This window comes from Mesoplodon bidens (genome assembly GCF_964165515.1).
Source record: "Mesoplodon bidens genome assembly, chromosome: 12".
NCBI lineage: Eukaryota > Metazoa > Chordata > Mammalia > Artiodactyla > Ziphiidae > Mesoplodon > Mesoplodon bidens.
The window spans coordinates 74,666,828-74,692,392 of NC_138168.1; the positions used below are offsets into that span (position 1 = coordinate 74,666,828).

Genomic DNA, 25,565 nt, shown 5'->3' on the forward strand with positions numbered 1-25,565 from the left:
CAGGGGACACAGGTTTGAGCCGTGGTCGGGGAAGATCCCACATGCTGTGGAGCAACTAAGCCCATGCACCACAACTACTGAGCCCGCATGCCAAAATTACTGAAGCCTGCGCGGCTAGAGCCCGTGCTCCACAACAAGAGAAGCCACTGCAATGAGAAGCCCGCGCACCGCAACGAAGAGTAGCCTCCACTTGCCGCAACTAGAGAAAGCCCGCGCACAGCAACAAAGACCCAAGTCAGCCAATAAATAAATAAATAAATAAATTTATAAATGAAAAAAAGTATATTAATGTATAGAGGAATCATCTGGGGATTATGATAAGATGCAGATAGTGATTCAGTAAATCTAGGTTAGAGCCTGAGATTCTGCATTTTCACAGGCTCCCCTGTAATATCAATGCTGCTGGCTCTTGGAACACACTTTGAGTAGCAAGGAGTACTCTAATAGTGATATTTAATCTATATGCTATTATGATATCATTATACAATAGATCAATGCAATTCATAATGCTCAGGTGCACTGAGAAGTAAACAAAATAAGGTCCCTCTTGCAAGTAGAAACAAAAAGAAAAGCATTTTATCTCTATTGTTGATACTAATACTAGAGGCCGAATAACTGTGCAGAGAGGCTTGCTATTTTTAAAAATTCTACTAATTACAGAAAAAATTTTAAATCTCTTTAGCCCTCTTTCTTGATTTCTCAGTGAAGAATCTGTAGGAAGCCAAATGGTTGTATTTACATAATGACCTTCCTTGGTTCTAAAACATTCCTCTTTTCTCCTTATTTACAGTGCTCACTGGCCTCTTGATAGGGGGAAAAATTCCCTTTTGTGTTATCTTTTTAAAGTGAAGCTTGAGATTTTTTATATGTGGATGCTGAAAACTGGGGATGATACACACAAGACTTGAAATTTAGGGAACACCAAGGAATTTAAATGGTTGAGAACTCTGATGCAATTAGCAGTGTTGCAGTCAGGGGTGTCAGAAATTAGGTAAGCTTCCAGAAAGACAAACAGAAACACCTCCTCTCCCCTATGAGATGTAAGTAGTTTGGATGACAGGTACAGAAGAGAGATTCATAGCTACAAATATTGTAATATTGGGACTGAGAAAATCCCTGGGAAGTTTTGCTTCTTTCATTCAGCCTGGAATCAGGGCACATATATTTCATGAGGACCAAAACAAAGTCATGACAGTCAATAAACCCACTTAAGGGGGTACAAATCAAAAAGGCCTCTGTTTACTTTATGTTACCCAGATTCTGAGAATCCATAGATAGGGGAAAAAATCCACAGATATGCCAGATATCAGTGATACTTGGTCTACTTACATTATTTTGAACTAGGAAAGGTCTTAAATAAACAGTCGGGCATGTAGTCTAATACAATTCACAAAGAGAATTAAACACCAATAATACCCAAACTAAAACTTTCATATTTAAATTGGTGAATTTCAAATAACCCTAATCATCATGAGAGTGCATTCAGTTATGTGGCGCCCTTATATGCAGTTAATTCATTCTGGCAATACCTTCAAAATACAGATTTATTTCAGATCATCCATTCCACTGAGCATATATTAGCTTACATTCATTGAAGTGCTTAATTGGGAAAAACTGGTCTTACATTTTTTAAGCTAAAATTGCCTCTTCCATGTTTCATGGTCAAGGACATCATCGCCTCTAACTGCTGTGCTTAGATGTTTTCAAGATTTTTCAGGAACGTTATTCTGCATTCACAACTGGGCTTAAGTGTGTGGAGAAATGTTTGGATTTCAAACTTTTGAAACATATCTGATATCTAAAACATCTGTCCCTTAAATAATAAAAATCATCCATAGGCTTCTACTAAGAGAATTCAGTCCATGAGCCAGAGACCCAACACCTATCAAGTCCCATCTGACACAGTTGATAGTTCACAGTTTAATGTACACTTTCTATCTCTGTCTCAAATTACCTCCCTATGGGCTTCCCTGGTGGCGCAGTGGTTGAGAGTCCGCCTGCCGATGCAGATCCCACATGCCACGGAGCGGCTGGGTCCGTGAGCCATGGCTGCTGAGCCTGCATGTCTGGAGCCCTCCACAATGGGAGAGGCCACAACAGTGAGAGGCCCGCGGACCGCAAAAAAAAAAAAAAAATTACCTCCCTATTACATCTATCAAATTACCAAATTACATTCCTGTTATATTATCCCAAATTACATCTCTGTCCCAAATTACATGTATCCTATTGATCACTTCCATTATCCCACATACTCCTAGTTTATTCATACTTATGCTCTGTTTCCCTCATAAACTCTGTGTCCTCTACAAGCCTTAAGTGTGAGTGTTTCTCAGGGTTCCAAACTCTGGTCTCTCTTCAATTTATATACTCTTAAGTTATCTCACTAGTATACGTTGCCATCTATAACTGCCATCTACATGCTGGTAAATTCCAAATCTACTGCCTCCAGCTCAGACCTCAACGCTCTATTGGAATTCTCCACTAATAGTCCCATAAGTATCACCTGAACACATTTTCACCATCTTCCACTCTTTGCTCCCGACCCACAAACCTGATTCTCCCCAGTTGCTCTAGATTTCCATGTATTGTGCCACAAGCTGCCCAGTCACCTAAGCCAGGAAACCTTTCTTCCTTCTTTCTGCTTCCCCTCTCTACAGTCATTAACCCAGTCATACAAGTCAAACTCCTGAAAAGCTGCAGAATCGGTCACCTGTTCTCCATTCCCATTGCTTTCCTTCAGAGGCTCAACACTCAAGAAGTGAATTACACTAACAGCCTCCTAAGTGATCTCCCAGTCGGTCTCCCTTCTACAGTGTAGCTAAAGTGATCTTTCTAAAACACAAATCTGATCACATGACCCTACTGCCGAAAATACTAAGGTGACTACCCATCACTTTCGTATGAAGTCTCACGTCTTTGGCCTGACCCTTTGGAATCTGACCCCAATGTAGGTCCCATTCTGAAGCCCCATATGAATCCCACCACCCAATTTAGGGGAGATACTTGTAATTCTTCTGAAGCACCATGCACTCTCCCTTCCCTGACATTTATCCTGCTGTTCTTCCTCTTGGAATGCATTTTCACTGCATATCTATCTGATTAAACCTATTCAATCTTCCTTGGTCCTCCACTTAGGTCCTCCTTCTTTGTGTTCCCATAACATATACGCACCTTTATTTCAGTCTCTGACCTCTCTCAATAGAAATTTTGGGTTTTCTGAGCATATCTCCCACTGTACTCTGTACCCCTTGAGAACAAGCATGACATCTTATTGATCACCTTACTTCCAGAACTTAACATTGTATCCAGCATAATGGTAGCAATTAAAAGCAAACAGGTGGGCTTCCCTGGTGGTGCAGTGGTTGGGAGTCCGCCTGCCGATGCAGGGGACACGGGTTCGTGCCCCGGTCCAGGAAGATCCCACATACCACGGAGCGGCTGGGCCCGTAAGCCATGGCCGCTGAGCCTGCGCATCTGGAGCCTGTGCTCAGCAGCGGGAGAGGCCACAACAGTGAGAGGCCCACATACCGCAAAAACAAACAAACAAACAAAAAAAGCAAACAGGTGATTGAATAAATGAATGAGTGAATGAACAACTGTGGAAATGTCTTTACTTACTCAAAAGATTTGGTTCATTCAACTACATGATGGTTCTTACAACTATCACCAATTGAACAGCATTTCTATAACTTTTGCAAAACTGTGGTGAAGATATTTTTAATTGTGTTATCCCAAGGATATATGTTAAATTGCTGGTTGAAATTAGTTTAAAAATAACAATTTTCTCTGCAAAGTGAAAGCTGTTTTTAGCCAAAATATAAAACTATATTTATATTCTTTTTTTGCCTTAACTACCAAAAAAGTTAAAGACAAATTTAGTGTTCACTAGTAGTAATTAGACCATCTCAAGTCCCTGATAATTTCTATCCCATTTCCTCTCATAAATGTTCTCTTTCTATCCTAAATTACTTTACTACACATGATTTATTCTCAAAATTCTTCTATTATAAATGATTTTAATATTTGTAAGTAGGTAGAGAATGGTGGCAAAACCTAACCCTTCGGGCTTCCCTGGTGGCGCAGTGGTTGAGAGTCCGCCTGCCGATGCAGGGGACACGGGTTCGTGCCCCGGTCTGGGAGGATCCCACATGCCACGGAGCAGCTGGGCCCGTGAGCCGTGGCCGCTGAGCCTGCGCGTCCGGAGCCTGTGCTCCGCAACGGGAGAGGCCACGACAGTGAGAGGCCCGCGTACTGCAAAAAAACAAAACAAAACAAAAAAAACAAAACCTAATCCTTCAAAATATGTGTTTCTTCCACCTTAAGTCCCAGGCATTAAAGAGCCACATCAAAGTGAAGAATGAGGGTGGGAGGGGGATGAATTAGGAGTATGGGGTTAACAAACTACTACACATAAAGGAGATAGGCAACAAGAATTTACTGTATATCACAGGGCATTATATTCAATATCTTGTAATAACTATAATGGAAGATAATCAGAAAAAAATAACTGAATCACTTTGCTGTACACCTGAAACTAATACAGTATTGTAAATCAACTATACTTCAGTTTTTTAAAAAGTCAAGACCAGCCTCTATCTGAGCCATACAGACTTCTGGCAACCTATCAGAATCTGAGTTTTCTGGTTAGTCTGGTTCTGCTGTTATGCACGTCGATCCAAACGTCCCACTCACATAAAACTGACTGCATATTATAGCCACCAGTACAATTTATCTGCAATACTAAAGTTCCACTCATGCTTGAAATGTGGTCACATTTTTATTAATTATAACCCATGGACCATAGCCGTAAGTTTCATTTCATGCCATGTAGCATTTTAAATGTTAGCTGTTAATGCAGGTGGACAAATTTAGCAGACGGTAACAAACGTGATTCACAATCCAGCTCCATACAAGAACCTGCTGGGGGTAGCTTTTGAAACACTTACACCAGATCCGCAATTAAAATGTAATTTCTGAAGCAGTAGGGTGGGGCCTACCATCATTTTTTCCAAGTACCCTAAGTGATTCTATTGTACATTGAGACTTGAGAATCAATGGCTCAGCGCCTGGGAAAGAGGTCCAAGTTAGAGATAAATATTTGTCCTATTTCTCTTAACAGAAGACTGCCTATCAGATTTTTTAAAGTGAAAATAATTCTACTTTTAAAAAATCAAACTATATTTACCCCATTGAAATGAAGCTGGTTATAAAAGCCTGAATTAAAAAGGGAAAATTAGAGATGATTACTCATTTTTAAAAGGATTTCTGTCTTTATAAAGGATCAATTCGAGCATTTCTTCAAATACCAGGTGGTGATTTAACTGATTTTTAGACTGGTCTCAGTTACTAATTATACTTGTGACCTTTGCAAAGTCACCTGAATCTCTCTAGACCTTGCTTTTCCAATGTGTTAACTGAGAGAACTGGATGAAAGAAGCACTTTCTTAGCTCACACTGTTTCCCAGAGGTGTCTAGATATTACACAGAGGTGGAAGGGTAGCTGAGGGCACAGACCCTGGAGCCAGACTGCATAAATTTGTATCCAGGCACCACTAATTATGCTACCTTGGGCAGATTAATTAACCTTTCAGTGCCTCACTTTCATCAACTATAAAATGGTATTAACAATACTACATACTTCATAGGGTTTTGAGATTAAATGAACTAATATATGTAAAAGCATTTAGAATAGATCTGGGCACACAGTAAGCACTATTTAAAACATAAGTTATCATTCTTATTACTTATATTCCACCCCTGAAGAAAGTCAGGGCCTTGAGTATTGCTAATGTATTGGTGAGCCTCTAAGAAGGGGGAACAACATGTAGCACTTCAAAGATATATTTGACCAGTTAACCTTTGATTGCAGGGGGACAGCTGTCTATGGATCACACATTGGGGAAAGCTGGACTACATGACTGCCATATCCCTTTAAACACTAGTATTGTATGACTCATCCCCATGTCTTAGAGACCCAGAAAACTATGGCCCATGGGCTAGATCCAGACGACCATCTGTTTTTGTAAACAAAGTTTTCAGGGAACACTGCCATTCTCATTTGTTTACATATTTATATATCTACTTTCACACTACAACAAAAGAGTTGAATAGCTGCAACAGAAACCATATGGCCCACACAGCCTAAAATATACACTGTCCGACCCTTTGCCAATCCCTGCCTTAGATGTGTAATGTACTGCAAAGCCTACAGCTCTTCTCCATGGTAACTTAATCGAGACAAATTTTATTTTATGAATAGCCATTTCTATTCCATCGACCCAGTTGGCTGGAGAAAGAGAGGAAACAGTCATCAATGTGGGATGTAAAAAGAGACTGGGTATGGGGGGTGGGAGGTTCTCGATTATATGGTCTGGAAAGGATAAAGAGCAAGGATCATAGAGTAGAACTGCTGATGGCGAAGAAACAGAAAGCAATTGGAAAAACAGAAGGTGACTCAAAGACCTTGACACTAGTTAAAGGTGCTGACATAGGATGGGCATCTTCTCCCATAACCTTCCAAAAGTCTACTCATCCTCCCCAAAATATTAGATTTCTTTTATAATTACTATTATTAATCAAGTACAATCCTAGAAAATGCTTTTATGTTATTTGTTTCTTTTTTTATTAATTTTTATTGGAGTATAGTTGCTTTACAATGCTGTTAGTTTCTGCTGTACAGCAACGTGAATCAGCTATGCATATACATATATCCCCACTTTTTTTGGATTTCCTTCCCATTTAGATCACCACAGAGCCCTGAGTATAGAGTTCCCTGTGCTATACACTAGGTTCTCATTAGTTATCTATTTTATACATAGTAGTGTATATATGTCAAATGTTATGCTATTTGTTTCATTATATAATTATTATCCTAATTTTATAGAGGAATAAACAGCAAAGTTCAAGTAACTTTCCCATAGCTGATCAACGGTTGAGATCTTAGTCAAAACTAGTTTTACTGATCTCAGATTTTCCATTATGCCTCAGCTGAAGTTATTTGGTTTTAGACATTCTCTTAAATGCAGATAAATGCTAGATATAATTCTGATGACCAGAATTTTTTATGCACTATTCTAAATAATTGTTTATCACTGGGCAAAGTTTTACTATTTCTACCCATACAAACAATCTATCACTCTCCACAAGTTTAGCTCTTGGGTGGGGGTGGGGGAGGAGGGGAATGGATAGGCAAGGTGATATAAGGAGTCTGCATTATGCATAGATAGGCAACCGTGTTGAAATTTATCTTATCAAGAAAGATAAAGAAAGGAATTCATTCAGGATGAATAGAAACACAGGAAGCTACTGAAGAATAGACAAAAATGCACTGTTTGAAATGGCAGCTGCAAATCTTATCACTTATATTCCACTGCTACAAAGACTAGCCAGCTTTTCTTAGCCAAATGTGAATTAGAAGAAATATAATTTAGTGTTTAGAAAATATGCCTAATTTACCACCAAAGCTATATAGTTTTGTCTTGAAGTAAGGAATTCTACATCAGCTTTTTAAAATGATGGTGATTAAGTAGACTACAATATACTTCCAGTGTTCTGTTCTTTTCATTATTTGTGGCACCCTGATGAAAAGTAATTATGCTTTGGCAAATTTTCCTCTTAGATGTAATTTGGACCACTTATCTGAGATTCTCAGAAGGGAGCTGACTTGACAACTAAAAGAGAACACCTGTTCCTATCAATGTAAAGGAAGCCTTCCTGAGAGCCTTTTCCTCTGCTTAGCAAGGCACAACATTTCTACAACCAGAAATACTGAGTGATGCATTACTGAATTGCCTTCTCTATTTAGCAAACAGAGTCAGGAATTAAATGGTATATCTTTATATTTACATAAGGAAAGAAAGAATGGTCATGAATATAAAATAACAAAAAGAGAAAAGGGAGTGTGGCAGTGATTGAGAGGACTGAGCTACACTGATGTCTGCCCTAGTGACCTGCCCATCTGCAATGAGATCTCTCAGCTACTCAGGTGCTTTAAAAAAAATTCACAATTTGGGATTCTGTTATTTTATTAAATAGGTCAAAGGGGATCTGCAGAAAAGGTCCGTGTATGTTTTATTGTTTCCAATACATATTGTGCATGTGAAAATTCCATCCATCCTCTTTTCACTGATGTTAAAAGCAGGCAGCTGGCACAATACTAACGGTTCATAAAAAGAGGATGGTCCCACTGTTTTATTGAAATACTAAATAATTCCATTTTCTGACTAGGACCAGTGAAGCTTCAAATATACTTTTAAGAGGCTTTATTTATTCCTTTTATGATCTATAAAAAGGCTACATGGCTATTACTTTGGCTTTTGCATCCTGTTTTAATGAACATCAAAAAGCACTTTTACAAATACAATCTTTTGGTCTCACTGCATTCTTGAGATGAACATCAACAAGTAAAATAAGTACAGTACCAAAGATCTAAGACACAATTTATGTGAATCTACTGAGAATCAGTTAATGGACTTCAAGGAAATTTGTTTTTCTTTGCCTATACGTTACCATCCCTTTTTGTTTGCCTCTAATGGGAATCTAATTTTCTTATGGAATAGTTTATGGAAACTATTGAAGGGAAATTCTGAAACAAGTTATTTTGGTTATTTATATTTGTAACACATTAAGAGCTTGCACCCTATCAATTTTTCTAAGTATCTGCAAGACTGGGTACATGAACTTTTAAAAACTTTTTATTGAAATGTAATATACATTAAAAATACACATAAGTGTACTACTCAATATTTTTTTTTCAAATAATACATTCATATAGCCAGCACCCAAATTCAGAAACAGAACTTCTACCAGGCCCTAGAAGACTCTCTTCACACTCCTTTCTACTCATCATAAAGATAACTACCATCTGAACTTCTCCTAACCCTAAAGATGTCAGTTCCATAGGGTCAAGGGTGGGCACATTAAATCTTACAAATCAGGAATTCCCCAGTGGTCCAGTGGTTAGGACTCCATACTCTCACTGCCAAGGACCCAGGTTCAACCCCTGGTCAGGGAACTAAGATCCCACAAGCTGCACGGCACAGCCAAAAATAAACAAATAAATAAATGAAATAAAATAAAATAAATCTTACAAATCCTCATTGACGCCCCCAAACATAAGCCTGGCCTCAAAATTCTCCATAGCAACAATCAAGTTAGGAGATTAAAAACAACATCTAAATACATTTGAAAGTAATTCAAAATTCTATATCTAATCAAGTTGCCATCTATGTATAAAGACAATATGAAGACATATTAATATGTAAAAGATTTAAGAAATAAACTCTCATGAATCCTTCTTGAAAAACTACCTTGTGACTTAATCTAACCAACCCAGTGATGACTTTAAAAAGACTCAGAAAAGATAATGCCCTTATATGAAAGATATGATGGTCAAGAAATTTATTTAAATATGTAATTAAATCTAAAGAATTGATTATAGTGACAAAACAATGTGTTGTCACTTATAAAAGTAAAGCTATACAATATTAAAAATAAAAATAAATAATTGTAAGGAAAAATCCCACTAATACTAAAAACTGAGGTTGTAGCCAAGGGATAGTGGGTTCTTTATCTATCTATGTAATAATATCTACGGTCTTTCAAAAGGAGGCTTCTCTGGGTGCTTTCAATCAATTAAATTGAATTTGAAGTAACAGTATGTTCACATTCAAAAGATAACCTATAGTAGAACAAGAAACATTCTATATATCTTCTAATTATCAGAAAGATGATCATATATAAAAGACAGAATGACAGGAAATGTTTAAAAAGCATTAAAAACAGGAGACTTGGGCTTCCCTGGTGGCGCAGTGGTTGAGAGTCCGCCTGCCAATGCAGGGGACATGGGTTCATACCCCAGTCTGGGAAGATCCCACATGCCATGGAGTGGCTGGGCCCATGAGCCATGGCCACTGAGCCTGCGCTTCCGGAGCCTGTGCTCCACAACGGGAGAGGCCACAACAGTGAGAGGCCCACGTACCGCAAAAAAAAAACAAAAAACAAAAAAACAGGAGACTTAAGATGGTATAATTAAGACTGAGCATTTTATAACACTAAATATTAATGGACTATATTTACCTATTAAAGAAAAACTACTCTCCCACTGATTCAAAAAACAAATGTAACTACATATTAAATATAAAAGGCAAAGTAAAAACAATGTAATTTGGAAATGGGTAAAGTAAATAGATAGACAAAAGTTTATCTTTTTACTATTAATTTGTCATTAAATTATTATTTGCAAAAATAAATCAAGGAACAAGATTTTAATAGAAGGCAAGATTGAATTCAAGGCAAGAATATTAAAGGATTTCATTTTATATTAAACTGAAAGATTTGATTATTTCAAAGGAGCCAACCTTCTGAGTAGAAAATTAAGATTGTATTTTATGACTTAAATGAATATAGAGCTTTTATTATCTGTAAGTGACCAAAAAAATTATTGACCTCCCCATATTTTTATCCAGGGAGAATTTCTCTACTGAATTCTGGAAGAAAAAATAAACTTGTTGCTTGTTTATAATGCCAGTTATGAGAATAATTAAACACGTTTGGCACTTACTGTGTTAATGTCTTATCTCATTTAATCCTAGCAACAGCCTACTAAGGTTTAAATTTACTATTAACATTCTCTTACAGATGATGCACAGCACTTAAGTAACATACCCAAAGTCCTACTGCTTAGGGAGTAGTAAAGCTGGAATTCAATCCCTGGCAGCCCAACTCAGAGCACATGCTTTTAATGACTACATTAAAATATGGTGGGAAAAAAGAAAACAAAAAAACCCATTCACACAGAATGGGATGCATGTACCTGAGATTCGCACCAAGATGACCAGATACCAGTCTAAGGCTAAAAGTCTACCTGCACCTCTACCGATTGGTGGTGAAGGGCCTTCTGAGAGCCTGCTGTCCTAGCCAGGACTGGCTCAACACATTAGCTAGGATGAATCCCATAAAGTGAATATGTCAGGGCTCCTCAAGATCACTCCAGGTTTGGTGATTTGCTAGGTGATCTCACAGGACTCAGCATATAGTCATACTCATACTGAGATTTATGACAGTAAAAGGATACAAAGGAAAATCAGCAAAAGGAAAAGGTACATGGGAGAAGTCTAGAGGAAACTAGGTGCACGCTTCCAAGAGTCCCCCAAACACACAGTGTAATTGCATAGGACACGCTTAATTCCTCCAGCATCAAGTTGTTAAAATAAATGGGAAGTATTGTCTACCAGGGAAGCTCATTAGAGACACCACCAATGGTTTTTTGTGGAGGCTGGTATGTAGGTATCCTCTGCCCAGTATATACCAAAATTCTAGATTCCCAAAAGGAAGGCAGGTGTTAAGCACAAACATATTCTTTGCACAGTTTAGGCACAGTGAGCCACAATTAGTATTTAGGGAGAGTTTTATATCAGTGTGTGGGACTGTTTACTAGCCAAACTCCCAGAGACCAGCAAGAGGGCCAACCTTGCAAGCAGGCTTTTCTAAGAATAGGCAATTTCAGACCTGCACTATTCTTTTTCTGCACAGTGAACATGAAGCATTCAACTATCTCGTTCTGAGTTTCCCTCTATGATTTGTGAATTGATGCTATAATATTCTACAGTTCTATATTTTTAATTTTCTTATAATTTAGATTTCTTCACCTCTCTCTACTCCCACCTGCATACTCACTCTATCCACTGAAATGTGTACTCATCATCATTAGTTACTTTTGAAAAACACCCCCTCTGAATTGCTGACATTACACAGTCAGACTCTCTGGCACTCTAGAGATTCAAAGAGGGGAGAAGGCATTGTGCCTGCTGGTGGCCAAGCTATGACTCTGTAGCAATTCAGTTGTCATTTCCTCCACCCCTCACACCCCCCCACCCCAGCACTGCACACGACCTACCTATGAATTGCAAAACTTTTGGATAAGTTCCTAGATGGCAAGTAATAGTGAGCCACTGAATGAAGTTCATCATTCAATCTATACATATAACCATCAGTTATGTGCAAGGCATTGTGTTAAAAGCAGTGAATAGATGTGACAATGAATTCAGACATATATCCTACATCGAAGGAGTATATAGTCTTATAGGATGCATCATTAAATAACTTTTATATGAAATAAGAAGTGATGGATTACAAAGTGTAGGCACCGTAACTGGGAATACAACAGTGACTGAAATAGACAAAGTCTTTACTCTTATTACCAGAGACAGAGCAGGTGGCATCAGAGAATGGGCCTGATCAATATCTGGATATGTCAACATGATGATACAATGTCATCATCATGGAAAACAGTTGACACAGGTACAGTGCTGTTGCCAAAAGAGCCATATGAAGCTGGATGGGATAATTTCCTGATCCAGTGTGACTGACTATGTGCTATCTGCAGAATGCCATGCATAGTATTCGAAGTCTCAAAAACATCCCTGCTCTTCAAGGCTCCTTAACACTCCTTTGACAGTGTGGCAGCATGAAATTTGCCCAATCTTGTAGATAAAAATGGGTGCAATTCAATATTGTACTTCTACAGGTAAAATAATCTCCTGAATCTTATGTTTATTAGTTTATTTTTAGGAAATGTTAGAAATTTTTTCAGTGTCCTCTCATAAAACAAGGCAGGATTCACTTTAGAGAATGTTTGTAATAGGTTTAGAATCAACAATAAAATTTGAAGAATGATAAATTACAATAGACAAAAGAATATGCTCCATCATTATTTCTTATTTGAGAAATTTCATCTTTCTAATTTTTTTTCCAGACATGTATTGTAATTTTTTTTAATGGAAGCTATGCTTCCTATCTAACAGACGGGATTTATTCTCATCATTAAGTTGTATTTAGGTTTTTCTTTCTGGCCTTTGCTTTTTTTCATTTACATTCTTTATTCCTTTTCTTCCATTTGCTCATGCTCCTTCTGTGCTGGCTTCTCTTAACCACTTGATCCATAATCAGAGATCTGACTTTCAATTTAAGTGGCATTTTTGTAATAATCTGTTTGGTCAGTTGGGGCCTCAAGCTACTACAGGGCAGGTTTTAATTAGAATTTTAGGAACATGAAGCAGCCTTTTGCTAAGATTTTCAAGTTCACTTTAAGGGCCAATTTCATGCTCTAATCAAAAGACTATCATTTCACTCTTAAAATAGCAGAAGATTTATAATCACTGTCCCCAGAGTCTGCTGAACTCAGAAATACGGTCACTCAGGTGATGTATCTCATGGGACTGCCCTTCAACTTTGTCCTAAACTGATAATACCAAATTCCCATCAGCTTAGTATATCATAAGACTATGTTTGTTCCTTCGACTGTCTGGAATAAAACTTCATTTTCTTAATTTTTCTTAGTACACTAGCTACCTTTATGTGCACTCTATATTTGCTATTTTGATTTTCCCAAAAAAGCTATTTGCATTAGCAAAAGAGCAGCCTAAGACAAACACCTTTAAATAAGCTGAAGAAATTAGCCACTATGTTAAGCCAAAATTGCATAGTAAATACTGTCAGCATCTGTCCAAGCATGCAGTCATACTTTACTGTCTCTTTATTTTGCATTTTATTTACAGATATGCTCCATTAAATGACTGACCTGTTCTGTACTACCCCACAGCATTTTTTAAATTTATGGGCTTCTTATTTTTACTGAAGATCTGTTAGTTTGGATTCACCATGTACAATACAATAGATGGATTTTGCTCCTAAACTCATTATTTCTCTTTCTCATTACAATTACTAGAAATCTGAAATAGTTTCAGTCAGAGAGTTAGTTGTTCTTTACTTTTACTTCTAAGCCTAGAAGAGGACTTTCCTATTCTTTTTCATTTAAAATACAACCTATTCGGGCTTCCCTGGTGGCGCAGTGGTTGAGAGTCCGCCTGCCAATGCAGGGGACAAGGGTTCGTGCCCCGGTCCGGGAAGATCCCACATGCCGCGGAGCGGCTGGGCCCGTGAGCCACAACTACTGAGCCTGTGCGTCTGGAGCCTTGCTCTGCAACAAGAGAGGCCGCGATAGTGAGAGGCCCGCACACCGCGATGAAGAGTGGCCCCCGCTCACCACAACTAGAGAAAGCCCTCGCGCAGAAACGAAGACCCAACACAGGCAAAAATAAATAAATAAATAAATTAAAAAAAAAATAAAAAATAAATAAAATAAAATAAAATACAACCTATTCTGTAATGGCATAGTTCACTGAATTCCAGATGAAAGTTATGTTGTTTTCACTAAAATTCATTTCATAATTAAGCAATAAAAAATCTACTCTGGGATGACACATGCCTTATAAGGCTATTTCAAAAACCCATATATGTAGAAAAATCTACTTTGCCTTTTATAAGTTAATGTAGTGAAAAGCCATAAAGGCTTTCTAAATTCAAAATCTATAAGTGGCTTTGATTTTTAATTAAATTAATGTTAACTCTTAATCTTCCCAGTGCATTAGGGGCCTTCATATAATTTTTTAATCTCCATTTTCAAATAGTGTTTAGAAATATTTGTTTCTAGGCTTAGATACTTTTCCTTACGCAAATTCTAGGAAGATTTTTCAGACTGTTGCAGGGGAGGAATAAATTCTTTTTCTAATACCCTTCTAGGTTCTCTGACTGGAGCTCTATAAATCAGACTCACAAAAGACAGATTAACATGAGAAAAGCATACAAATTTACTTATATTAATATATACTTATTTAATATAAAATTTACAAGACACAGGAGCCTTCACAGGGACACGAAGACCTGAAGAAGTGGTTAAACCTGAGCATTTTTATACTAGGTTTGATGAAGAGTGAAGAGTAGTGGGAAAATGTAATAGAACAAAAGGATGTGAACTAAGGGTGGTGAACTGGGGGAAACTAGCAAGGTATGTGCATTTGGATTCCTCTCAGTCTTCAGAGATAAGGATGCTCCTTTCCTCCAGGTATAGGGGTATCGGGAGGGCACTATTCACACAAAGGTCTTGATACCTGCTTTAGGAGAAGGTCAGATACATGCTGTTTCTCAAATTCCTTCAGCTTAAAATATTTGATATCCTAAGGTGCCATATTTGGAGTAGCGTATAATAAACCCCATCACTGTGAAACTGGACATACATGAAGATTAAATAACATGAAGTGTAACCAACCAGGACGTTATGAGCTTTCCCGGGACAGGCCACCCACACTCCCACCCTCTACTTTAGCTCCTCTCTGAAGTATGTAGATAACAGTATCAGATGCACATTTCCCGGGTAGTTTTACAGATGCTAAAGCCCCACCAAGTGGAAGAAATTAACACATCCCCTCTGCAGTACGGCGGGAACCAGGAAATATTTGCAACGACTTATCTGGCTTTTTAACTTTACCTCACCATCAACCAATCAGAGGATTGTGCGGGAGCTGATCATACCCTGGGACTTCCTTCCCTTGCCTGGCCTGTAAAAATGCACAGGGGGATCAGCTCGGTGCTTTGTGACCGCCTGCAGGGGTGGGATAGGGAGGGTGGGAGGGAGGGAGACGCAAGAGGGAAGAGATATGGGAACATATGTATAACTGATTCACTTTGTTATAAAGCAGAAACTAACACACCATTGTAAAGCAATCATACTCCAATAAAGATGTAAAAAAAAAAAAAAAAAGCTTTGCTAAAACCCATCTGGTAGTTCGGGCTTTTTGAGTACTAGCTATCCCAGACTCCTTATAGGACACCCTGCAGTAAATGCTGCACTTTCTTTCACCACAACCTGCTATCAATAGATTGGCTTTACTGCGTGTGGGCAAGTGGACCCAAGTTTAATTTGGCAACAATAGGCCTTAACTCACTCAGAGTCCCTTAAGAAATGTGATGGAATATCAGTCAATTGACTTGCAAACTAAATAGTTTAACACAGGTAATTTCTTAGAAGTTATTACATCTGGGTCCAAAACATACTATGAAGTTTTTAAGTGTGTGTCAATCAAAAAAATTATAATGCCCACCACATAGATTTGTGTACTGTCTAAAATTATTACCCAACCAGGACCACCACATGTAGCAAGGCAGGCTTTGCACTGCACAGAGTGAGTGGTAGCAGGGTGGGTGGAGAGGGGATTCACGTAAACTACTATATGAATCATATATTCTGGAGTTGTGCACAGAAAAGGTCCTGGACCCAAGCCTCTATGAAAATATATTTTAAATAGTGATAAAAATCTAAAGCCCAATTTTAAGACAGTGCTGTGGTCTTCCCTGGTGGCGCAGTGGTTGAGAGTCCACCTGCCAATGCAGGGGACACAGGTTCGTGCCCCGGTCTGGGAAGATCCCACATGCCGCACAGCGGCTGGGCCCATGAGCCATGGTCACTGAGCCTGCGCGTCTGGAGCCTGTGCTCCGCAACGGGAGAGGCCACAACAGTGAGTGGCCCGTGTACCGCAAAAAAAAAAAAAAAAAAAAAGAAGACAGTGCTGTACTTTACCCGGAAGGCTTTTTCTGTACTTCAACAGAATAATTATTTAAAAGATTTTATTAGGGTGAGAAAATAAGAATGCGAGGTAAATAATACTTTTATTAATTTGTGGCATAACTATGTTGGGAGGATTGAACAATAGAAGGATGTCACTGAGGTTTGTGGGGGAAGGGGAAGAAAAAAGAGCTACATTTTCATTTTTCAGGTGTGAAATCAATAAATAATACCAAAAACTAAAATCAAGAAGCAGTAATATAATCATCTTATTTATCATTTACCTGAAAGTAATTAGCAAATAATCAGCTTAAAGATGTGAAAGCAGTTGCCTGTGGACAGACCAAATGAGAGGAGGTGTGGAGGCAGGGGGAGTGGCAGACTTCTCTTCCTAGTAAAGCTTGTAGATCTACTAGATTCATCAAACATGCACACGTACACCTTGAGTATGAAAGACTCATTTATATTTGCTAAATTAAATCTAAGTTATATAACCCTTGGAAATGTAAAAGTAATGAAAAACAGGAGTTAATGGGTGGAAGTAGATGTGGAGGAAAATATAGGGGCAGTAAATCTCTTACCTTACACAGTAGGAAATCAAGGGGCACTGTCAAAAATGTATGAGTCAAGAAATAGAATTTTTATGAAGCTAAATAACAAAATAATTTTTTTCATGAGCTTGGTAGGGATTGGAAGTGGGGAGAGAAGATAAGTGAGCTAAATTTCTCTCATGTCATAGAGGGGAATCAAAAGCTATTTTTAAATTGACATATTAACAAACAAAGTATATGCATATTATTTAAGACTTGGATTTAAGCTCTAGAAAAAATAACCATAAAATGGTTAAAAATAATCACTTCTGGTGAGTGGGAATGAAGGAAAGTATATTGAACCTTACTTTTCATTTAGCATCCTCTTTGGTGTTTGAATTTGTATTATGGCACATATTGTTGGTATAATAATTAAATAGACAAATAAAAATAAATCTATTAATAAATACTGGGTGGGTCAAAAGGTTCCTTCGTTTTTTTTCCGTAAGATGGCCCTAGTAGTGCTTAGTTGTCTTTAACTTCATTCGAAACAATTTTGTTAGATTGTATGTAACAGCTGTCATATCAGCATGAATTTTTAAAAAAAGACATCAAAATTGGTGAATTTTTGTGTAGCCATTTTAATACTGAAGATGGAAGAAAAAAGGAGTATTTTTGGCATATTATGCTTTATTATTTCAAGAAAGGGGAAAACACAACTGAAATGCACAAAACGATTTGTGCAGTGTATGGAGAAAGTGCTGTGACTGAATGTGTCAAAAGTGGTTTGTGAAGTTTCGTGCTGGAGATTTCTCACTGGACAATGTTCCACGGTCGGGTAGACCAGCTGAAGTTGACAGCGATCAAATTGAAACAATAATTGAGAACAATCAACGCTATACCACACGGCAGATAGCCAACATACTCAAAATATCCAAATCAAGTGTTGAAAATCATTTGCACCAGCTTGGTTATGTGAATCGCTTTGATGTTTGGGTTCCACATATTAAAGTTAAGCGAAAAAAACCTTCTTGACCATATTTCCTCATGCAATTCTCTACTGAAACATAATGAAAACGTTCCGTTTTTAAAACAAATTGTGACGGGCGATGAAAAGTGGATACTGTATAAGAATGTGGAACGGAAGAGGTCGTGGGGCAAGCGAAATGAACCACCACCAACCACACCAAAGGCCGGTCTTCATCCAAAGTAGGTGATGTTGTATATATGGTGGGATTGGAAGGGAGTCCTCTATTATGAGCTCCTTCCAGAAAACCAAACAATTAATTCCAACAAGTACTGCTCCCAATTAGACCAACTGAAAGCGGCACTTGACGAACAGTGTCCAGAATTAGTCAACAGAAAATGCGTAATCTTCCATCAGGATAATGCAAGACCGTGTGTTTCTTTGATGACCAGGCAAAAACTGTTACAGCTTGGCAGAGAAGTTCTGATTCATCCGCGTATTCACCAGACATTGCACCTTCGGATTTCCATTTAGTTTGGTCTTTACAAAATTCTCTTAATGGAAAAAATGTCAATTCCCTGGAAGACTGTAAAAGGCACCTGGAACTGTTCTTTGCTCAAAAAGATAAAAAGTTTTAGGAAGATGGAATTATGAAGTTGCCTGAAAAATGGCAGAAGGTAGTGGAACAAAAGGGTGAATACGTTGTTCAATAAAGTTCTTGGTGAAAATGAAAAATGTTTCCTTTATTTTTATTTAAAAAACCGAAGGCATAGGGCTTCCCTGGTGGCGCAGTGGTTGAGAGTCCGTCTGCCGATGCAGGGGACACGGGTTCATGCCCCAGTCCGGGAAGATCCCACATGCCGCGGAGCTGCTGGGCCCGTGAGCCATGGCTGCTAAGCCTGTGCATCCGGAGCCTGTACTCCGCAACGGGAGAGGCCACAGCAGTGAGAAGCCCGCGTACCGCAAAAAAAAAAAAAAAAACCGAAGGCATTTTTTGGCCCTCCCAATAATAGAGCAGATGATCACATCCTATCTAGTTTTATGTCTAGATTTTCACATATGTTTATTTGAATAATATTTTATAAAGAGACAGCATTTTTGTTTTACAGCTGGTCTGTAGCATAAAAGATACAAATGCTAATTTATGATATTTTAGTCTGGTTTTTATTTTTAATCCACTCTGTAAGTACAAAGATTGGTAAACCACTGTCTGGTCAAAGTATGTTGATGCCAGGGTGTATACTTAATAAAAGAATTCTATAAAAAGGATCCTTCACATCTAGAACCAGAAAATCTCACACAGTAATTCACTGTAATTTACCTCCTCAAAGCACTGCAGGCCTATATAACCCTCCAAAGGGAGATACTGCAGTTTTACACACAGTGAATACTTCCATTGTCCTAATGCTACCCTTGTCCTACTTCTATGTTTATAAACATGGCACTATTTTTACCTTGAATAATGCATGGCTTGGTGGCCTGCAATATTAAAATAGAAGTCTGTTGTGTGCTTCATCTCGTTGGTGTGCCCAGTGGCCTCGATCCAGTGTCCTATTGGGAGACAATAAACACCATCCACCAAGTTGTTTTCATTATAAATACAGCAACGGTCATGGTGAGGCCCATTGCCTAGAACAAGAAGAAATGACAAACAAAGCAATTACATCAATGTTTTGCTTAAACAGCCACAGAGTTGCTGATGTAAAATTAATAGTAAGATGGAAATAAATACGAAGCTGCATAATCTACACATTTCAGTATAAACAAAAATAGACTAGAGTAATAGGGAACACAGTAAAAATTTGTAGAGTTACTTATGAATTTCATAGAGTCCTATGCTCCCTTTGAATACATGGATATTTCCAAAAGCATATTAACTCAGAATTTCTCGCGACCTTTCAGTGCCTAAAAGCCTGTTGTGAGTCATTTTGTAGCCTGATAAGCTGCTGAAAAGGGTTTTTAAAGCCATTAATGTCCCTGCGCCTCATACTTTTATCTTCCTGGTATGCAAATTTATAACTAAAATCAGTAATAAAGTGTTTCAGTATCAGCTCAAGCAATAAATTTTTAAAAACAAATACATTAATAAATAATAAAACAAATATCACATCCAATCCAGTTTGCATGTAAATCAGTGGTTAGTATTATCTTCAAATGGGAAAATTAAGTATCACAGAGATTAACTAGCTTGTCCAAGGTCACAGAACTAATAAGTGCAGAGCTATCAGTAAACTGATACCCCTAGACCCCAACTTTCAGGCACCTGACACCTTCATGCTGTTTTCCACCTACTTCACAAGCACCAAGACACACATCCTCTTTCCAGTGAGTGGAGCAAAAGAGGCAGAGACAGAAGAACATGTCTCTGAACACACTACTTGCCTACATCACAATTCTGCCCAGTATCAACTACACTAGTAAACAGACCTTTTATTTCTATGAAAATTGTAATTTGTACACTATTTTTATTAGCCCTTCTTATGTGACCACCCCATTTCAAATAATTATTTTCTTTAAATTACCTAATTTCCATATATTGTCATTTATAAGAAAAACATGTAAGCAAAATAAAACAGGAAAAGTCACATTTATCATGAATATGAAAATTTGACTCATTTGTTCCTTGCTCTATCTTACAAAACATTTTACCTAAGGTTATTTGGCATAAAATCTATTTAAAAAATCCTTAAGTCATTGGGCATTTCTTTAGAATGTAACTCCCTTCCATCAGATAGAAGGTACAGGATGGCTTCTTTAATAAATCATCATTGATCTTCCTAGCTCAGACTCCTCTTTTCCTCTTGATGGCTACAAGGCACTACACCTTGTAACTGCCCTATTAACCTTGATATTTAATAGACGAAAATCAAACTATACTAGCAATTTCACTTCTAGAAGTATATCCAACAGAAATATAAGATTAAAGAAAGATACATAGATGCATACATGTGTGTGGCAATACTATCTTAATAGCAATACTGTAAACTACACAAGTTCATCTATACATTTTTCCACAAATATTTATTGAATGTTGACTATATGACAGGCATCATACTAAGTCATGTTAAAGATTTAGGTATTTCCCATAAAAGCAATGAAACATTAAAATATTTTAAGCAGACAGGTGACATGATCACATTTTTATTTTGAAAATATCTCTCTGGTTATAGAGTAAAATATTAATTCAAGCACAATGAGATTAGAAACAGAAAGTCCATTTAGGAAAATACTGCATTAACCCAGGAAAGAGATGGTAAAAGCTTGGATGTAAAACTGGAAAGGAGTGGGAAGGTTCAGCAGGGAAAAGCCACAGGACTTGGTGATTAATTTGATATGGGAGGTGAAGAAAAAAGGAAACCAACAATGACTCCTAGGCTTCTGGCAAATACAACTCAATATATAGTGGTACCAGTCACTGAGATGTGAAATCTGGAAGAGTTGGAAGGAAAGATCATCAGTTTGGTTTTGGCATTTGGGGCTTGAAGTGCTATTTAGATACAAAAGGAGATGTCAAGTAGAGAGTTAGAGTTATTGATTTGACACTCAGACCAGAGATCTAAACTAGAAAAATAAGTTTATGAGTCATCTAAGTATAGATGGTAATTGAGACAAGGATATAGGTGAGTCACAAAGAAAAACAATACTTTATACATTCTTTTTAAAAAATATTTATTTATTTTTGGCTGTGTTGGGTCTTCATTGCTGCACAACGGCTTTTCTCTAGTTGCAGCAAGGGGGGCTACTCTTTGCTGCGGTGCATGGGCTTCTCACTGCGGTGGCTTCTCTTGTTGCGGAGCACGGGCTTCAGTAGTTTTGGCTCGCGGGCTCTACAGCGCAGGCTCAGTAGTTGTGGCGCACGGGCTTAGTTGCTCTGTGGCATGCGGGATCTTCCCGGACCAGGGCTCAAACCCATGTCCCCTGCATTGGCAGGTGGATTCTTAACCTCTCCACCACCAGGGAAGCCCCGAAAAACAATACTGATTGAGAAGAAAAGGTTTCTAGAACCAAGTTTAAAAGCACCTCAACATTTAAAAGCTGGACAGAGGGATGAGCTTACAAAGGAGGCACAGAAAGAGAAGCTGGAGAAGAAAACTAGAAGTGAGTAAATGAGGTGGGGGAGCATGATTGAAACTGTAAACATAGACTAAAAACTTGATGGATGCATGTCTGACTGTTAACAGTAGTTACATCTGAAGAATGTAATTGGGATGGAAGGACTACTTTAAACTATTTTGAATCCATTGGATTTGCTACAAAGGGAAGGTATTACTTTTTAGTAATAAAAGAATAATATCTATGGCTCCTACTGTTCAGTATAAGAGACTTACAACAATTTAAATGTTGTAACTTAAACAAATTTAATTATTGAGTAGCTCAAATATACATAAATTACACTGTTCAAGCAAAATTATGTATGTAACATTGACTTCCTAAGAATTCGTCATTCCTAGATTTAGTTTTCTGAATTATTCATTTTTATTTTTTTATTTTTTTTCTTTTTTTTTTTTTTTCTTTTTGCGGTATGCGGGCCTCTCACTGTTGTGGCCTCTCCCGTTGCGGAGCACAGGCTCCGGATGCGCAGGCCCAGCGGCCATGGCTCACGGGCCCAGCCGCTCCGCGGCATATGGGATCCTCCCAGACCGGGGCACGAACCCGTATCCCCTGCATCGGCAGGCGGACTCTCAACCACTGCGCCACCAGGGAGGCCCTGAATTATTCATTTTTACACATACATGTTTTAGGAGAAGTAACATGACACATCTATCTCTCTCAGCCAGGGAGGTATCAGTGCAGGTGTAGGGGAGAGCAGGAACTCCCACCCCATTCAGTAGTAATAAGGAGTCCAATCCCTTCAGCTGTCAATGCAGATTGGGCAAGGAACCTGGGTAATGAGGTGGTACCGCCACTCTCCTGCTGGAGCAGCATCAGAGGAATCCAGTTAAACCAAAAGGGGTTTGATAACATGCACAGTATTATTATATAATACTCAGAATGTCAAGGTTTCAGTACAAAGTCACTCATTATATCAAGAATCACAATGATCTCAAACTGAATGAAAAGAGAAAAGCTCAAAAGATGCTAACATCAAGATGACAGAGATGTTAGAACTATCTGACAAAGATTTTAAGCTTCAACAATCCATTGAACACATTTGAAACAAATGAAAAACCACAAAGTCTCAGCAAAGAAATAGAAGATGAAAGTAAGAACTAAATGGAATTTTAGAACTGAAAAATATCAGTATTAACCATTGAAATAATAACTTCAGGGGATAGGCTCAAGAGCAGAATGGAGGGGACAAAGGAAAGAATTAGCAAGCTGCAAGATAGAACAACAGAAATTACCCAATCTAAGCAACAGAGAGAAAACAGATTAAAAAAAAAAGAACAGAGACTTAGGGACCTGTGAGACTATAACAAAAGATGTAACATTCCAGTAATTGGAGTCCTAAAAAGAGATGAGAAAGAGGGTATGGTGGAAAAATATTTGAAAAAAATAATGTCTCAAAACTTTCCAAATTTGCCAATAAGCATAAATCTACAGGTTCAAGAAGTTGCACAAACTCCAAACAGGGTAAACAAAAAGAAATCCATGCCACAACACATCATAATTAAATTTCTGAAAACTAAACGCAAAAAAAATCTTGAAAATAGCCAGAGAAAAATAACAATTTAGGAAAACAACCATTCTAATGTCAGTAGGCTTCTCAAAAAAAAAAAAAAAAAAGGCTAAGCATAAGATCTCTATAAACAGAAAGGGAATTGTTGACCATCAGGAAAGAAGAACATGGTAAGAAAATATGGGTAAATACAATAGACTTTCTTTCTCCTCTTGAGTTTCTAATAAAAATTACAATGCTCTCTGATGTGGCCCTACATGGATGTAGTGGAAATATTTAAGGCAGTTATATGGAGAAGGACAAAGAAATAAAGAGGGAAATAAGATTCCTCCAATTCATTTAAACTGTCAAAATGATGAAACCAGTTAACTGTGACAAGTTATGTGTGTATTATGTAGGTAAATCAAAATGGAATTCTAAAAAATGTTTAAGTATGAACCATATTGCCATAAGAAGGCAGAGAAAGGAAACAGAGAGAGAAAAAAAGCCCCTCAGAAACAAAAAATAATATAGCGAACTTAAGTCCTAACATACCAATAATGTCGTTAAATGTAAACTGTCTAAATGCACATTAAAATACAGAGATTGTCAGAATAGATTTTTTTTTTTTAGTGAACCAGCTATTTGCTGCCCAGAAGAAACTCACTTCAAATTATACAGGTAAGTGGAAAGTAAAAGTATAGAAAAAAAATGCACCATGCTAACATTAATTAAAAGAAAGCAGAAATGGTTATATTATTATCATGTAAAGTAGAACCCCAGAGCAAAGAAAATCAGAGATAGAGAGGGAAACTATATGGTGGCAAAAGTATCAGTCCAACATGGATGGATCTTGAAGGCATTATGTTAAATGAAATAAATAAGACAGAGAAAGACAAGTACTATATGATCTCACTTAAATGTGGAATCTACAAAACAAAAAACAAAACACAGAAAAAGTGTTAAGATGTCTTTCAGTGATTGAATGATTTAACAAACTGTGGTACATCGGATACCATAATTTAGCCAAAAAAAGGAATGGCCTATTGATAATGCAATAACCTAGGTGAATCTCCAAAAACTTATGCTGAGTGAAAAAAATGCCAATTCCACATACTGTATAGTGCCATTTATATAACATTCTTGAAATCAAAAATAAAAATTATAGAGATGGAGAACAGTTTAGTGGTTGCCCAGGGTTAGAGGTTGGGGAAGGAAGAAAGCAGGTGAAGCTAGAAAACAGGAACATGGGAGATCCCTGTAGTGATGAAAATGTTACCACTGAGGGAACTGGTAAAAGATTCACAGGATCTTTCTGTATTATTTCTTACAATTGCATGTGACTATACAATTACTTCAAAATAAAAAGTTTAATTAAAAAATAAATAAATCTTGGTTTGTCTGTTTTTTCCAAATAGACTGGAGAAATTTTAAGTTTCCAACTCACTTTCTTTTCCATAGGACTGGCCTAAGAGTACAATGTATAACACATTGTTTACTACCACAGTGATCATTTACGCCTAGAAGTTCAGTTGACTTTTCCAGGTCTCTTCTACCTCATAAAGGAGTCAGTTGGCTGTGTTGTAACAAGGTTAAAGGGGTAACTTTGTGGCTTCTTTGGAGGGGGGATGGGGGTGGGGAGGGAGCCTGTAGGAGGTGAATTATCTGTTCCATTGGAGCCGCCCACTGCCAGTCATTCATTAGCATTAATTTAAAATAAATAAACATACAAACAACTCACTAAGGCAGGATAAACTAACGTGTTATTGGCAGAAAAGTAGAAAAGGGTTAGTTTAATTAACAATAAACACCTATTTCCTTAGAGCAGATTTGGCCATAATATTATTTGTTCACTGAAGCAAGTTAGGTAAGTTAAAATAAAGCAAATAAATGTGAAGGAGTAAGAGGCCTGCTTTCTGACACTCCAATTAAAGCCAGAGAAGTAAGAAACCTCAAAAATTTAAAAATCTGGACTAACACCTTATTTTAAATAGTTCTATAAGTTTGAAAGTTCAAGTGAAAGTGACTTTATTTTTTATAAACTCAGAAGGCTTGAAATTATATTGGACA

At 37.6% G+C, this 25,565-nt stretch overlaps 1 protein-coding gene across 2 annotated transcripts in view; it reads right to left on the reverse strand.

Moving 5' to 3' along the window:
* EPM2A (EPM2A glucan phosphatase, laforin) overlaps nucleotides 1-25,565 on the reverse strand; it is a 71,560-nt gene that overhangs the window by 21,540 nt on the left and 24,455 nt on the right. For both annotated transcript variants that reach the window (XM_081250965.1, XM_081250964.1), the window contains exon 2: nucleotides 19,351-19,525. In XM_081250965.1, coding sequence (XP_081107091.1) covers nucleotides 19,351-19,525 — 175 coding nt within the window. The remainder of the gene's footprint in view (nucleotides 1-19,350; nucleotides 19,526-25,565) is intronic.